This window comes from Hippocampus zosterae, chromosome 18, assembly GCF_025434085.1.
Source record: "Hippocampus zosterae strain Florida chromosome 18, ASM2543408v3, whole genome shotgun sequence".
Taxonomy (NCBI): Eukaryota; Metazoa; Chordata; class Actinopteri; order Syngnathiformes; family Syngnathidae; genus Hippocampus; species Hippocampus zosterae.
Genome location: NC_067468.1, coordinates 8,971,110 through 8,987,153, shown reverse-complemented (window position 1 = coordinate 8,987,153; position 16,044 = coordinate 8,971,110). Strand labels below are relative to the sequence as shown.

The 16,044-nt window shown below is 43.2% G+C and overlaps 1 protein-coding gene across 8 annotated transcripts in view; it reads left to right on the top strand.

Annotated features, from left to right (window-relative positions):
* garnl3 (GTPase activating Rap/RanGAP domain like 3) overlaps positions 1 to 15,669 on the top strand; it is a 38,035-nt gene extending 22,366 nt beyond the window's left edge. For 3 of the 8 annotated variants that reach the window (XM_052050592.1, XM_052050596.1, XM_052050599.1), the window contains 28 exons: positions 1,374 to 1,448; positions 1,695 to 1,797; positions 2,119 to 2,237; positions 2,736 to 2,800; positions 3,169 to 3,232; positions 3,513 to 3,539; positions 3,631 to 3,706; positions 3,800 to 3,898; positions 4,285 to 4,388; positions 4,756 to 4,864; positions 4,946 to 4,991; positions 5,068 to 5,174; positions 5,732 to 5,847; positions 6,175 to 6,297; positions 6,410 to 6,484; positions 6,593 to 6,707; positions 7,676 to 7,813; positions 8,981 to 9,097; positions 9,191 to 9,348; positions 9,967 to 10,125; positions 10,433 to 10,499; positions 10,966 to 11,073; positions 11,737 to 11,855; positions 12,438 to 12,573; positions 13,173 to 13,232; positions 14,605 to 14,826; positions 15,001 to 15,124; positions 15,243 to 15,669. In XM_052050592.1, the coding sequence (XP_051906552.1) occupies positions 1,374 to 1,448; positions 1,695 to 1,797; positions 2,119 to 2,237; positions 2,736 to 2,800; positions 3,169 to 3,232; positions 3,513 to 3,539; positions 3,631 to 3,706; positions 3,800 to 3,898; positions 4,285 to 4,388; positions 4,756 to 4,864; positions 4,946 to 4,991; positions 5,068 to 5,174; positions 5,732 to 5,847; positions 6,175 to 6,297; positions 6,410 to 6,484; positions 6,593 to 6,707; positions 7,676 to 7,813; positions 8,981 to 9,097; positions 9,191 to 9,348; positions 9,967 to 10,125; positions 10,433 to 10,499; positions 10,966 to 11,073; positions 11,737 to 11,855; positions 12,438 to 12,573; positions 13,173 to 13,232; positions 14,605 to 14,826; positions 15,001 to 15,124; positions 15,243 to 15,399 (2,988 nt within the window). In that variant the 3' untranslated portion in view covers positions 15,400 to 15,669. The remainder of the gene's footprint in view (positions 1 to 1,373; positions 1,449 to 1,694; positions 1,798 to 2,118; positions 2,238 to 2,735; positions 2,801 to 3,168; positions 3,233 to 3,512; positions 3,540 to 3,630; positions 3,707 to 3,799; positions 3,899 to 4,284; positions 4,389 to 4,755; positions 4,865 to 4,945; positions 4,992 to 5,067; positions 5,175 to 5,731; positions 5,848 to 6,174; positions 6,298 to 6,409; positions 6,485 to 6,592; positions 6,708 to 7,675; positions 7,814 to 8,980; positions 9,098 to 9,190; positions 9,349 to 9,966; positions 10,126 to 10,432; positions 10,500 to 10,965; positions 11,074 to 11,736; positions 11,856 to 12,437; positions 12,574 to 13,172; positions 13,233 to 14,604; positions 14,827 to 15,000; positions 15,125 to 15,242) is intronic. The other 5 variants (XM_052050595.1, XM_052050598.1, XM_052050593.1 and 2 more) reach the window with 3 other exon arrangements.
* Positions 15,670 to 16,044: the final 375 nt, after the last annotated feature.

Here is a 16,044-nt window from a genome sequence, read left to right as displayed (position 1 = left end):
ATTGAACGCGGATCGTCCGTATGTCTCTCGTTTTGTCGTGCACCTCCGCGGTGTGACACGGAGCAAGGAGGAATCACTCAGTCAGCTTCCCCACCATTATCCTGCGATTAGATGCTTCATGTTGCAAGAGCGAGGAAGGAAGATGGGCGTTGGGGCTCTGGTGTGTGGGGCCGAGGTGGCAATGTACAGCTTCCTCGTGCACTTTACAGTTTGGAATGGAATGGCAGCGTTGGCTGGGGGGTTGGGGTGTAGACACACTCTGCTTTTTTTTTTTTTTGCTTTCCAAGCCGATTAATATGGATGTTGCATATTCGACAGACAGTTGTTTTCAGCCAAGCGGGCCACCTGGTCGCCTGCATTGACAAGACTGTGTCACAATGAAGCAGACTGAATGCATGACGGCTTTTAGAGAAGCGTGAAATTGAGCTACATTGCTTTTATGGATGCGCGGTACTCGTATTATCGAGCGAAATCGGGCTATGCAAGCTGCGGCTCCAGAGCCGCATGTGGCTCTTTCAGGTCGACGGCTGTTTTCGTGCTACAAACAGGATAAAACGATGGCGCAATAGTTGCGGTTTGCACTTTTTTAGCAAAGTTTGGCAGTTGACTTTTTTTTTTTAATATGCTCACTTTATTTTAACCTAGATGAATTTTAGCATTAGGGTTTTTTTATATATAGAGTATTTGTTGAGTGCAAGATAATTTTTTAAAAAGTCACTTAGCATTGTTTTAGAAAGTTCAATTTGTACTGGAAAACATGGAACCCGGAAAAATAATTCCCGAGGCTGCATCATATCGACCTGCTTCCCCGCCATCTGTTGCACGGGCGCGACATGTCGCCTTCGCTCGCCATGTCTCCCTTGTCGCATCTTCACAATGACCTCCATCAGTGGGGGAGGGAGGGGGCGTGGGCGATTACGGTCAAATGGCAGAAGTGATACGCCCGGTTTCCTAGCGACCAAACATGCTCCGCAATTGTGATGATGATCCGCCGTACTTCGTCCTCCTCTTACGTGTTTGTGAGCCTCCGCATTACCCCTCGTGTGTGTGTGTGTGTGTGCTTGAGGGGCCATCAGAAGCGTAATTGCGGATTACCTATCATATCCAACACTGAAATAAATATTTTAGTAGCTTCTGAGCATACCTCAGTATGTTATGCAGTTTCTTCAGTAGTGTCTGGAAGTGAAAAAAATGGATGTGTGTGTGTGGCGGTGGAATAGTTAGTGAGAGCATTTCAATTGTGTATGTGAGCCAAAAAAAACGTAGCATTGTATATGAGTATTTTTTTTTTTAATTGTGTTTGTGAAAGTGTGTGAGCACATTTTAGCAGAATATGTGAGTGTGTGTAATTTGATGCATTTGATCCTTGGCAGCTGATATCCAGCGATGCAGACGGGGCCATTCAGAGAGCAGGACGCTTCCGCGTGGAGAATGGCTCCACGGATGAGGTACTGACTAGAATGGAATTCATGCGATTACAACAAATAAATGCCTTTCCTCAAATAAAACTTACTTCCCCAAATAAAATAAAAAATCAATTTCCCTGCTCCACTTTGAGAACTTGAACACCTCCTGTCTAATTGGTGCGTCCACTGGCAAAAAAAAAAAAAAGAAAATCGATCATAAAATTGAACATAATGTAACTGCATCAATTTTATTTCCGAACAAAAAATGTGCCTCATTTATGTGATAAGCAGAATTTGGATTACGCTCCTGGAACCTGGAGGAGAACCGACGTGCACTTGGAAAATCCAGAGTACCACACCAGATGGTTCTTTAAATACTTCCTCGGGAAAGGTCAGTTCAACAAAATGTCACACGAGCCAACAGCAGCATCACAAACAATCGGGTAAGACTCCAAACAGTTGTGCACTCAACTGCATGTTCAAACGCGAGGCTCATAACATATCACAGAAAAACATTTATTATAAAAGTCACGACATGGGATTTGCTCGTTTTAGTTTTACCCAAACCCACTAAAAAAGTTGTGGCAAACACAAATTCAGACAATTGTGCACATTGAAAAAGTCTTCAATTGTGACGACGGGAGCATAACCAAATCTGCCGTTCCAATTCTTATTATTAAGTGTCAGAAGTTCCATAATGGTTTTCTTTCAGTGCACCAAAACTATGTGGGCACGGATGCCGAGAAGAACCCTTTCTACCTGTCGGTGGTCCTGTCTGACCAGAACAACCAGCGTGTTCCGCAGTATCGAGCCATCTTGTGGAGGAAAACGGTATCAACTCTTTTGATCCACCGTGGCCACTGTACTTCTTGCCGGGATGCAGCCAAAAACTAATTACGATCACTTCCTGTTTAAGTGCAACCAAGTCAATCTTGTCATTAATAATTGTTGGATATTCCAACACCAAACTATTCAACAAAAACAAATCATTTCATCTGACGGAAGTCCGCTAGCTCAATGCTAGCATTCAATGTAAAACACCATAGACATGCTAATGTAAATTGGCGTGTATGTTAGGGTAATTGGAAACCTTCAAACAACTGCTAGTCACACACACGAGGGGGGAGTGTGTGAGACAATGTGGCTCTTGAGTCATCGTCATCGATGTACACGTGTACACATGAATATCGGCACGGTGGCACGACATGACTCAGCATTTTGGCCAAGGTGGCAACATTTCGAAAGTCATTTGTCACGTTTTGTTTGCGATGAATTAAATGGAACTAAGATGAAAGTCTTCTTCACATGTTTTTTTTTTTGTCTGCGCAGGGGACCCTGAAGATCAGCCTCCCTTACAGCCCCACTAAAACACTATCGGTCAAGTCCATCCTCAGGTGAGGAGACCCTCATTCACTCTCACTTAAAGTAAGACAGTAAGGTCATAAAAAAAAAGAAATGAATAAATAATCAAACCGATATTGGAATGCGTGCAAACAACAAACATGTTTCTACCTGCTTTCTAAAAAAAAAAACATGTCCTTTCGACTAGCTATGTTACGAATGTTAACTCATTCACTCCCAAAGGCGTTTTTAAACGTCTTTTCAAACTTGGTCTAGAATTGGCAGGTACTGAATGAGTTAAAGGCTGTGTGACTTAGCATTTTCATCCGCCGCCTACCTTGAGGCTATTTGCCCCGGCTCGGTCCCCACCGAGCTTCTCTCATCTCTTCATGTCATTATCTCCACATGTGCGCCGTGCCAGCGCGATGAACATGGACAGGTTTGAGAGAGGCCCGCGGGAGATCCTCAACCCTGACATTCAGAAGGTGAGCGAGTATCTAATGCACCTCTGTAACGTAATGTCAAGTCATGTCACGTCATGGAAAGTCACAAAACATGACACAAAATCTACCAAATTCCAATGTAAAAGCAATGTAATGTACTGTACCATAAGATAGGGTAACGCAGTGTCACCTAATGTATCATAAAGCAATGTCAAAGCAGGGTCAGGTAATCAAACTGTTACATAAAGTAACATGACGCGTAACGCAATGCCACTTAGCATACCCTCAGTCCATGCTAACTTTTGTCTTCTCTTGCCTTCAGGATCTGCTCGTCTTGGAGGAACAGGAGGTACAAGACGGTGCTTACCGTGATTTGTATCTATATTTTTTAAAATATATTTTTAATCTTCACAGCCATCATGAGCATAACCTTTCCACAGGGGTCCGTCAACTTTAAATTTGGCGTCCTGTTTGCCAAAGATGGACAGCTCACAGACGATGAGATGTTCAGCAATGGTAAAATATAAACTGGTCTGCCCCCCCCAACTCCCGCTCCCCCCACAGCATTATCTGGGTGCCATTTGTCTGGTTTTGTTTTTTCTGTTACAGAAATGGGGAGCGAGAGCTTCGACAAGTTTCTCAAGCTGCTGGGAGACAGCATAACCTTGCAGGGATGGGCGGGTTATCGTGGAGGCCTTGACACCAAGAGTAAGAAGTCCCAAAACAAAACATTTTTGCTTGGATTCTGCCACCATTTTAAAACGGTTTATAATCCAAGCAAAATTTATAAGGCCAGATGTGTGCACCTGGTACGACATTTGCATTTTGAAGAACTACCTTACAGCATGGCAGCATTATTTACAATACAACAAAAGTCGGCTAGCTTAATTTATGTATCTTGAATAAAGCTTAGCAACGTCATCGCGTTTGTATAATCTATTGCTTTTTATTTAGCTGCGCTGTGATTGGCCAGACTGCATTTTGTCAACTGAACTTGGTGACAGGTCACCATATTAACCACTAGGTAACTTAGCCTCCTGTCGAGCTGGCCTTAACTCACAAACTTTGTCCTGGTTTTTCGCTACTTTTTCCAGACGACACTACAGGGATCAAGTCCATCTACACGGTGTATCAGGGCCATGAGCTCATGTTCCACGTGTCCACCATGTTGCCCTATTCCAAAGAGAACAAACAACAGGTGTGCGTCAACTCCCGGTTCTACTTTTGTGACGTTGGCAAGCCCTTTGAGCATTTATGACTTGACCATCCCAAAGCAAACATTTTCTTTGGAGTTTGAGATGCTATGTTTCCACTTGTCTAAACACGCTATTCAGATGAATATTGTGTTTGTGAAATAAGGATTCAGAAGATTATCCCATCCATTTTCATCCATCTCAGGGTGTCATAGGTCGGGAGGGATCTAAAACGGGCAGGTTTTGACTCGCAAAGAACTGGAGTTCCCCACCCCACAGGAACCTTTAGCTGGATGTCGGGTGGATTGAATGAATGTCGTTACATCTTGCGCGTAAAATTTCTCCCCGCCGCTTTTGTCGCCCCCTCTGCAGGTGGAGCGCAAGCGTCACATCGGAAACGACATCGTCACCATCGTATTCCAGGAGGGCGATGATGCATCGTCATCCTTCAAGCCCTCCATGATCCGCTCGCACTTCACCCGTATCCTTACAAGAGAAACGACAAGCGCGACTGCTGTGTCATCTTTAGTCTGGCGTGCGCTTCCTTAGCTCACATGTGCAGATATTTTTGCATTAGTTCGATATAATTGCCAGACTGACAGTTACAGGTGAGCGTATCTGTAAATGGAGGGATGAGTTACTGATTATTTATTTTGGGGCTATTCATGTTCTTTCTTTTCGCAGGTTGAAGTTTTTTTCCGAGGAGAGTGTGCCACTGTTTGGACCGCCTCTGCCGTCGCCGCCAGTCTTTACCGATCACCAGGAATTCAGGGACTTTTTATTAGTCAAATGTACGATTGATTTATTTACTGTCATTGGACTTTTTTGGGGAAACTGAGACAGTTTATTTGTCAGTGATACTGTTTGTAGTCACAAATGTTCTTACAAGTACAGTTGACCCTCATGTTGCATAGGGGGAGCAATGATCTTTATACAATTGACAATCATTGAATTAATCATTATTTTTATTATTTTTTTTTAAACTCCAAAATTTCATTAAAAAATTGAAAAAAAACAACAGTGATAAACAGTCACATGAAAAACAGAACTACTTCGAAAAAAATGTTATAATATTGAAAACTGTCGCTTTCTGTAGGCATAAAAAGTAGGATCGAAGAGGATTTGACATGTAATAATCTTCATCAAAGAGGAGGCTGATCTGAATACGTCCTCTTTTAATTCTTTTAGTCCAAATATTGCGTCAAACTAAATAGTGTGCCACCCTCTAACGGCCAATGGTGGAATTACACCCCAAATTAATGGCACACAAAACAAAACGGAGTAAAAAAATGGTGCCCGAAAAAAAGCCAGATTTAGGGACATCAACGAATGTACTTTCTTCACGCAGTAATCAATGGAGAGAAAGCCACACTAGAGACGCCAACTTTTGCCCAGAAGCGTCAGCGGACCTTGGACATGTTGATCCGCTCGCTCTACCAGGACCTCATGCCTGACCTGCACAAGGTACCAGCAAGTCTTGGATAAAACCCCAAATTTTTGGCTGACCCTCCATCCCCCGCCTCCTCCTCCATGTCACCACACACACACTGATTCCACTGCAGTGCTGCCTTTTTTTTCTTGCTCCCTGTCATTCGTGTTTCCTCCCATCTGACTCTCGCTGTCACTCTCAAGCAGAGGTGGCAAAAGTACTCACACCCTGTGCTCAAGTAGAAGAACAGATACTTTATACATAAAAAATATACAATGATATGATGTAAATATAACTAGATGCTTTCTTTCTCCCCGTCTCTTTCACCTCCATCGTGCCTGTGTGTTTGCGCCACATATTAGGTCCCTTTTTCTCCGCAGAACATGTTGAACCGCCGCTCTTTCAGCGACGTGCTGCCCGAGTCGCCAAAGTCAGCGCGGAAGAAGGAAGAGGCGCGCCAGGCCGAATTCGTCAGGATAGGCCAGGTAAAATGAATATACCGCAGCTAGGATAAGGGCAGGGGCTTGGGTGGTCACAGGGAGTTTCGGGTAGCGTGAGGTGGGGGTTCATCGTGTACAAATGCTTTGCACCATTTAGGCTCTAAAGCTGAAGACCATTGTGAGAGGCGACGCCCCCACCAGCCTGGTCACCACCGGCTTGTGCAGAAAAGAGGTGACAGCTTTCAGCTCATCAATGCAAATAGCAACACTGCCTTTTGCTTGACGTGTGTGTGTGTGTGTGTGCGTGCGCGCTCGTGTGTGTGTGTTGCTTGTGTGGCAGCCGTGGGAGTCGCAGTCGTTCTGCAGCACGTTCCCTCATGAGGTGGTGTGCGCCGACTCATGGGGCCAGTCGCTGCTGGTAGCCACCGACGCAGCGGGGGTCTTGCTGCTGGATGGTGAGCCGAGATTAATTGCAACTGACTGTCCTGCCGGGGGGGTCACCACACATGTCCTCTCCATCAAAGCCAGATGTGCTCAATCAATCCGTCAATCGTTTGTCCTTCCCGTTTTCAACTGGCATTAAAAAAACAAACAAACAAACAAACAAACAAAGTGGCTAATTAATATTAACTGTCCTTATTTTTTTTTTCAGTTTTGGGATGTTTTATTTTCAGTATATGGTCTGCAGCGTTCCCCGACTATTCGCGATTATGCTCTGTGAGTAATTGACACCCTCCCAAAAAAGGTTTACCATGGCCTACTTATAACACCGGATTGCCACAAAGAACTACTTTTGTCTTTATGAAGCTCTTCAAAACATTTTCTTTGGTACCAGCATGCCAGAAGATGGCAGAAAAGTAAGATTTCTGCCAAAAGAAAGCTCCTCAATTGGCTTTAACATAGTTCCTTGGAACAAAAATGACACAAGATTGTGGTTAAGCACCGCTTTTGTCTAAATGAAGGCCCTCAATTGGATTTAAAACATTTCCTTGGCACCAAGACGCCACAAAATGGTGGCCAGTCACTGCTTTTGTCAAAGTAAATCTCTTCAAATCATTTCAACCTAGTTCCTTGGCACCAAGAAAGCACTACTCTTGTCTGAATAAAACTCTGCAACTCACTTCAACATTCTTTCATGGCACTAAGATACCACATGATGGCAGCAAAGCATTCCTTTTAAATCCAATTCAGTCCTGCGGTCTGGGTTTTTTTTTCATATTGTCGATCTGTGGCTATAATTGAATTGTGATTAAAAAAAAGTGTTTGTTTTTTTAAACTGGTTTCAAAATTAATCATACATGTTTGAATTTCGTGATTTTCAATTGCTAACCGAAAATGGAAAGAAGAAATGCTACAGGTTCTCTATGCCATTCAAATGTTAATGCTGTGGGCTACTTTGCCTATCTGTTTTTTTTTTCTCCAGCCTCTGATCCACCTTCCTCCAGCACAGGTGAGGCTCAGGCTCTCTCGCCACCGTTGCAGGTGTTTGACAAGACGCTGCTAGTGAAGCAGATGCACATACTTGAGCCTCAGGACTTGCTCATCACTCGAGCAGACAAAGGTGAAGGCAGTTTCTTTCTTCTCTATGCAGTTCTTCTTTTCATATCATCCTATTTTTTAATAGTACAAATACTTGGTGTGTATACTCGGCTAGCCAGGTACTAAGCTGGCCGAGGTACCTCCACTGTGTAGCATTAGTTATTTTGCCTGGTCTGCTCTCAAATTTCACTCATTAAATCGAGTACGCTGCCTCCTTTTCTCATTTTCTCCATTGAGCATATCGATCTGGTGTCAGTACTGTGCTGTCTTTCGTGTCTGTTTATCCAAAGAAGCTCAAGGGAATGTGTCCAAAGTACGCTCATATATGCACGCAGCCAGGCTCCAAATGCCGCAAGCAGGAAAACAAAATGGCTGCAAATGAAAAGCATGTCATCAATTTTCCCGCTCACCCTCATACTGACAAATGTGATTAGCTCGCCTTTGATGGCACGACACGCCTTTGATGGCATGACACCACGGCAGCCCCGCATTTACCCCGACACTTTACGGCTTCTTGCTTCGGCTTATCCCAGGAAATCCGCATCTTGAAGGATGACGAGGCCGTATGTTGTGATATCAATATTTTGTCGCAGCCTGAACAGTGGCAGTAGCAACGTTGTGAGAAAATATCCATATTGCCATACCTCACATTTGTATCCAGATACTGTACATCATAGGTATCAAATTCAGGTCCTGGAGGGCCGCTGCCCTGCATGTTTTCCAAGTCTCCCTGTTGCAACACACCTGATTCAAATGATGAGATCATCAGCAAGCTCTGCCGAAGGTTAAAATGTTGATATCGCAATTATCGTCTCTCTAGCTACGGTATCACCACACCTACATCAGATATCAATGCTGTATCTTGTAGTGCCTGGACAGATATCAATATTGCAATTCATCATTTTTGGCCTCTATTGATGATAATCTATCAAAACATCAATATCACATAGCACTGTATTGTCACATCAGTAACCCATCAATACCAATACTGCAAAACAATCGATACTGTCAGAGCAGAGATGCGATTAAATATTGCTCTCGGGATATCGATATACAGTACAGTATGGATTTGTTGTCTTCAAAGACCGATTATCACTATTTTTCCGGACATTTTGTGGCTAGTTATGCTCACGTAGCGTAAAAAATGAAGGCTCATGCTATAGCAAGCCACCCGACCTGTCTCTCCCAGGAAAGGACGCTCGGCTGTACGTGTTCCGACTGAGCACTCTCAAGAGAGGCCTAGAGGAGCAGCAGCAAGCCCGCGGCAAGTGCGACAGCCGGGAGAATAAACTGGAGAAAACTAAAGGTGGACCATAATCATCATCTTTGCACAGTGGGCTTTTCTTGACATTTTGTAGTCACCACGAGTTTGATACCCTCGGCCTTGCCCTCTCACCAGGTTGCCATTTGTACTCCATCAACACACACCACGGCTCGGAGCTGAGGATCGTGGCGGCCATCCGGAACAAGCTGCTGCTCATCACCCGGAAACGCTTCGAAGGCTTTAGCGCTGTCGGGGGGACCGACTCGCCGGTGGAGGAGTTTCAGTACATACGGGTGCGTCACGTTCATGGGGTCAAACCACAGGATATCAAAGTAAATCATTGGTAATAAAACTAATTCGCTGCAACACTTAAAGCCACATAGGATTATCATTGTACAATGAGGTCTAAATATATTTGGGATTATAAAATCATTCTGCCAATAGAATTTTACATTACTGCATAATAAGGACAAAGATAGGACATAATTGTGCGTACTTTGTTTTACTGCTGGGCAATTACAAGCTAGCATTAGCACAGCGTAAGCTAGCGTTGAAGTTAGCTAGCAAGCTAGGTGTTATGTTCTGCTAACTTAAACACAACCCAACCAAACATTTCATGAATACATTTGATAAATACCTTCTGGAAACCCAATGACGGAGATTTTGTTTCCGATGTGTGCTTTGAGAAGTGGTTTTTAAGTCACCAGGCAGTTTTGCTATTTCGCCTCCTGATTTACTGGTTATGCTGGATTCATTTAAATTTTTTTGAGGTGCACTGCCAAACACATCCTGTTTTTGTCATGGTTTCAGTTCAGTTTAGTGGTAGTCGGTGACAAACAATATGAAAATGTCCACTAGGGTAATGTGGGACGATGGCTGATCATGTAACATGGGCGCGCTCCTTCCACCAGGAGATCTGTTTGTGCGACCCACCCGCCGTGATGGCACTGGTGGACGGGCCGACGGGCGAGAACGACAACATGATATGCGTGGGCTACAAACATCAGTTTGATCTGATCAACGAGAGCACAGGCGACGCCTACCGGCTGCACCACGTCGATGCCAACAGGGTGAGGCGCACCTACCAAACCTTTATATCACGACACAACACCATATAAAACATCATAAAAATTTAATACATTTATCCCCCATTTATTTCAGGAATACCTTTCAGACACACCTCAAATACGAAAAACAAAAACATTCAACCAAACAATACATCTATCCAAAGTGTGCTAGCCTAATGCTAACATATAATGTGAGATGCCATCGATGAAATTAGCATGGATGTTACATTCTCTTTTCCTTGCCATTCTTTTTCTTTCAATGAGGAACTGCGATACAACAGGCCTTCCCTTTTTCCCTCTCTGTCCACAGGTCAATTTTGTGGCGGCTATGGACGTGTATGAGGATGGCGAGGCTGGTCTACTCTTGTGTTACAATTGTGGGTACACAAACATAACTTTCTCTACACACTTATAATCTTAACACTAACACACCTACTACTACCACAACTGTGACTGTATGGAAAACAGTGTGAGCATTTATTCCACATCCTTGAAATCAAGCTGTACTGGACCAATTTCTGTCCTCCATAGAAAGACAATTCAACATACTAGTGGAATGTCTCTCTCTCAAAAAGAGCGCTAAATCATGAAGGCAGCATCTGCTGATTTTTGCCTGCAGGAATTTGTGTGATTTAATTGATCCATTAACCACAGCAAACATCTATGTCCTGACGTAACAAAGCAGCCCCAGACCATTGTACTCACTCCTACTAGCATGTTTGACTGTAAGCCTGATGTTCACACAAAATCTTTAGTCAATTTTTTTTTGTTTAATAGCATAATTTTTGGACTATTAATAGCCAACAGCCATACATTTTCTTTTCTAATTCCTTCCTTTGGCAGATATTTGCTCGTACAAGAAAGTGTGTCCGTTCAACGGCTCCACGCCCATGATCCAGTCCAACACGTCCGACTTCCACTTCAGCTGGAACCAGATGCCCAACGCTATTGGTTCGTAGCAATGGCAATGCGGCAAGCTCTGCGGTCACCATGGAGCGCCATACCATATGTCACACTCGTCCACTCATTAGTGACATCTTTGTGTGTGTGTGTGTGAGTGTGTGTGTGTGTGTGTGTGTGTGTAGGTCTCCACTTTTCGCACAAACACACCACACAAATATATACATTCAAGCAACTGCTTTGTTTTCCGTATTATATTCTAGCAACTAATGTTGCATGTAATTAATATTTTTTGATCCAGTAGGGGGCAGCATACCGCCACACACTTGGTGCAGCTGCCCGAGTAAGATATAATATTAATAAATATAAATATTTATATAAATAATGTTAAAAATATAAATATTAATACATACAATATAATATTATAAATATATAAATAAAAAGTAAGATAATTCTTACTTTGAACATATAGTATCAATACTGTCGCTGTTTGTCATATCGTGTCAACCGTACACCAACATTTCGAGTAGGCATAAAAAACAGGATTGAAGTGGATTTGACATTCAGTTTTCTGTGTGCCGCCAGCTAAGGGTGGACAGTGGAAATACATCCAAATTAAATGGGAGGCAGAACAAAATAAAGTTATGAACTTCAAAGGGGCCATTTTTGTTATGTGGTACGGTATCATCCTTACGCTGGTGTTTTTCTCCTCAGTGTGCGCCTTCCCGTACATCCTGGCTTTCACCACAGACTCCATTGAGATCCGCCTTGTTGTCAATGGCAACCTGGTGTACACTGCGGTGGTCCCGGAACTGCAGCTTGCCGCTTCACGGGTCAGTACTAAATGTTTTGCTAGAACATGTCTATGATGGTCTGAAGTATTTGCTTCCCTCCATCCTGTTGTCCGTACAGCAAAATTCATTGTTCCATTAACAACAGGAAGTTGTCCAAGTGCTGAATTAGCAAGCAGCCCCAGACCTACATTGTGCTATACAGTAACAGTACAATAATGTTTAACTGTATGTGCAATGTTTTTATCATCATATTTGGGAGTAATTTGGGTTGGCTGACTATTCCTGCGAAGGTTCACCAATGATCCCAGTTTTCTCCATTTGTGGATCAAGATGCCAACAGTGGTTCATCAGAGTCCCAAAACCTTTAAAATGTCTTTGTAAGAGCAATCAAAAATGAGGACGCCGGCAAATACATTTTCTTTCTCCTCACTGGAGGAAGACTCCTTTCAGCATTAGCACAAAATGCTGTCTCGGCTTACTCATTTCACTCCGTTTTATGAGTCCACGGGGAAACAACATGGCGTTCGATCTGGATGGTTATCGAGCAATAACAACGCCCTCGTATTTCATACACACAAGTGCTGCAAAGTGAAGTCTTGTCTCCGATCCAAACCTTCGCAGTCGGACATCTACTTTGTGTCGTCGGCTCCGGTGAGCTCGGCCTCCAACTGCAGTTCCAGGGACACCAGCTCGCAGAGTTCCCCGCAGACGCCCACCAGCTACGAGATGCCTGTTTTCCCCTCACCCCTCGGGGATGGTAAGCAAAAGGCACTTTTCCATCCCAAATAAGGAAAGCAGAGAACGAGTCAGAGCAAAGCTTGTTTACATATTAAATATTTTTGAATGTGAATGAGGAAACGACTCGTTCAAAATTATGGACAAAAGAAAGTATAATTCTTATAATGCATTGACAGACAATTTCCCTTTCCTTCTAGTTTGAATCCTTCCCAAAAGAAGTGTATCGTTCTTCTATTGATAAATTATGCTGTGTCATGTCAGTCAGGTGAAGCGGCATGTGGTATACTACAAATGGGTCAATTTTGACACTCTGTTCCAAGTGACAATCACTGGGCAATTCTGTGTTTAATTTAGTAAAGCGTAACGATAAACAACTGTTTTTTTCTGTTCACAAGCAATGTTATTATGTCAGCGTAACAGCCGGTACCATGTTATGTCGAAATTACTGCACTCGCTGCCATGCATTTACTTTGCGCAATTTCTCTTTCTTGCAATGCAACAGTTTGTCCCATTTTTTTTGGTAGGGGGGGTGGAAAAAATGTTAACCCACTTTGTTGTGTTGTTTTTCGTGTGTGTGCGTATGTGTGTGCTTTCCCCTCTTCTTGGTTCTTGGTTCAGATTCTATACGGATCCCCTACGGTACCAAGCTTTCGCTGTACACGTCTAAGGACGCCGAAGGTACCGTGAATGATTTCACTGGAATGTTAAATGAACGTCATGTGTTTTCCACGCCGCTCATCAAATGGTTGGCAATTCTTAAAACAGGGGCGTCAAACTCATTTTTATCGCAGGCCACTTTGGGGTTACGTCTTCCCTCGGAGGGTCGTTACGACATTGAAACTAAATAAATGTTTATATATTATTACTTGGACATAGCAAATCGATGGATTACCGGTTTTGAAATCAGTCAAATCAACTGTAATAGTTTGTTAATTATTGTATGAATGAGTGTTATTGATTATTGCAAAATCTCAATGTTATTTATTACACATGACAATTTGACATTTCGGTACAGATTTTAGCATGGAAGTTGACACACATGATTTGCTTTCGCGGGTCACATAAAATGACATGGTGGGCCAGATCTGGCCCCCAGGCCTTGAGTTTGACACCTATGCCTTAAACCATCAACCGAAACCCTAATTTAAGCATAAACCCCAATTAAAGGATTGAAACCCCACATTTGTGTTGTCATGTTAAAACAACAACACCAAAAAGATTTCCTGAAACGATTCACTTCAGGATGAGGAGTGAAAAGGTTCTCCAAAGTGTGGTGTAATTGGTGCCTGAAAGCTGATGAGGCCGCCATAAGGGAGGGAGGAAGGGGGTGAAGGACGTGATCTGCAGATTGCCCTGTCTCCATGGAGACTTTTGTCCGCCCAGGTCCAAATAACAGCACCACAAAGAGGGAGGAGTAATTGGGTGTTGAATTGGGAGGGGTTGTAGCGCTCCTTGGCGGAGGTGCCGGTGGAGTCAAGGGATGTCACTGCAACAATTAGCGCTAAAGCGTTCTTTAAAAAAATCCCACTTGATTTGACAGCCTGACTCGCGCATATCGTGAAATGTTGCCAAATGACGCCGATCGCCCAACTGACCTGCGTAACCCGCCATGGCGCATTTTATTAGATGGCTCTGATGAGCCGCAACAGTGCCCTCCAGTGGCCAAGATGATAACTGCCAAGGAGTGTTTGGGCTCCACTCCAAAGAATTCAAATGTGGAAAAATACAGAATTCTGCAACTGGTACAAGAACGTCTGCAAACGTTCACTAGATTATTTTTTTAATGACAAAAAGTCCACTATCCATCCCTAACTTGAAAACCTTTGAAATACTACCGCTAATTTAAAACCATCCACTCGATTTGAAGCCCCAATGTGAAACCCTAACCAAAATTTAACACCCTCTTTTAAAATTACTCCTATTGCCCTAATTCTTGTTAGTCTTAGGCTGGTCGTTTTGCGATTTAATAAGCACAAACATTACAACACCAGAGTATCTTTGTGTGGCTATGTGCTAAAGCAGTCAAGCTCATCTGTGGCCTCTTTCCCAGGTGAGTCAGCGTGCAAGCACATCTTCAAGATCCCTTTGTGCAACCTGGTGGGCCGCAGCATCGAGAGACCCCTCAAGTCGCCGCTGGTCAACAAGGTATTGGCGGCGGCGACCCCCGCCGCAGTGGCGTGCGCCGCCCCTCTGGTCTCGGCTACGCACTCGCTGTCGCTATCGCGCATGGAAATCAAAGAGATAGCCAGCCGCACGCGCAAAGAGCTGCTCGGTAAACTTAATTTCCCCTTTCATCAAATGTGTTTGTGTGTGTATACATATTTTTTTCATTCTGTATATTAAAATATTTTTTCAATTAAATTAAAAAACGTTCTTAACTATAGCTAGTTGACTCAGATTTTTAAAAATTATTTATCTTTTTTTTTTTAACACATCGTTTTAACAGGCCTTACAGAAGAACCGAGCAGTAAATCGGACAGCGGTGCGTCCAAAGCGAGGAAAGCGAGCAAGAAGAACACGGCGGCAGAGGAGCCCAGAGCACGAGCACTCACGTCCACCAACAGTGACAGGTCAGACAAAGATTATGCACGTTGGGAAAAACACAAAGCCCTTATATGAAACACTAACTGTAGTTTAACACCCTATTCCAACACCAGAACCTCTCCAATTTTTTTTTTCTCCCATCAGGTTAGACTCTGAGGCCTGCGATGCCGACTTGGACGTTGCATCCATTTTGGAGGCCGAGCCAGAGACTTTGGTGCTTCGGGCCGACAGTCCGCCACCGCTCGCCAGCGCCTTCGCCCTTGCCGCATCCTTCGAGGAAGATGTCCTTGATCTCAAGTGAAGACAATCCCGTTGTGCACTTCTCTCAAACAACCACTCCTGTACCCTTTTTACGCTGCTTTTTTTGGGTGAAATTACAGGATGAGTCTAAAATACACCAAACATATTAAAAGCACTTTTTTTTAACCCTTTCAGGGTCAGCGGTTACTACACGGCTTATGTTATCAGGTTACAGGTTATGGTTATTGGTGCACGAAAGGGTTAAAGTATATTATTTCAATAGTTCATGAGGGGAAAAAATTGCATAAATTGTGACGTCATGATAAAAACATGAATCAAAATTTTCATCATCAAAAAGTTGCAACTTTATTGAGAATAAGTGCTAATGAAAGTCTATTAGCTTAATGCTAACATGTATTACGCCATCGAGGGCCTTATGTAAATTAGCATGGATGTTACGGTAATTCTAAATCTTCAAACTGCTCCTGTAACACACACAAAGGAGCAACGCATACAAGTAAAAAGTACTGAAACATTCAACAAACGAATAAAAGTTGAAAGAGTTCACCGGTAAAAGTTATTGTGAATTAATCCTGAAATTTCACCCGAAAGCTTGATTTCCCATTTTTTTTTGTGAATAGTCCATCTACTTTTTTGGGGGGTTTTGCTTGCTATGCTTAAACATTTTGTTTTCCACTTTTTTTTG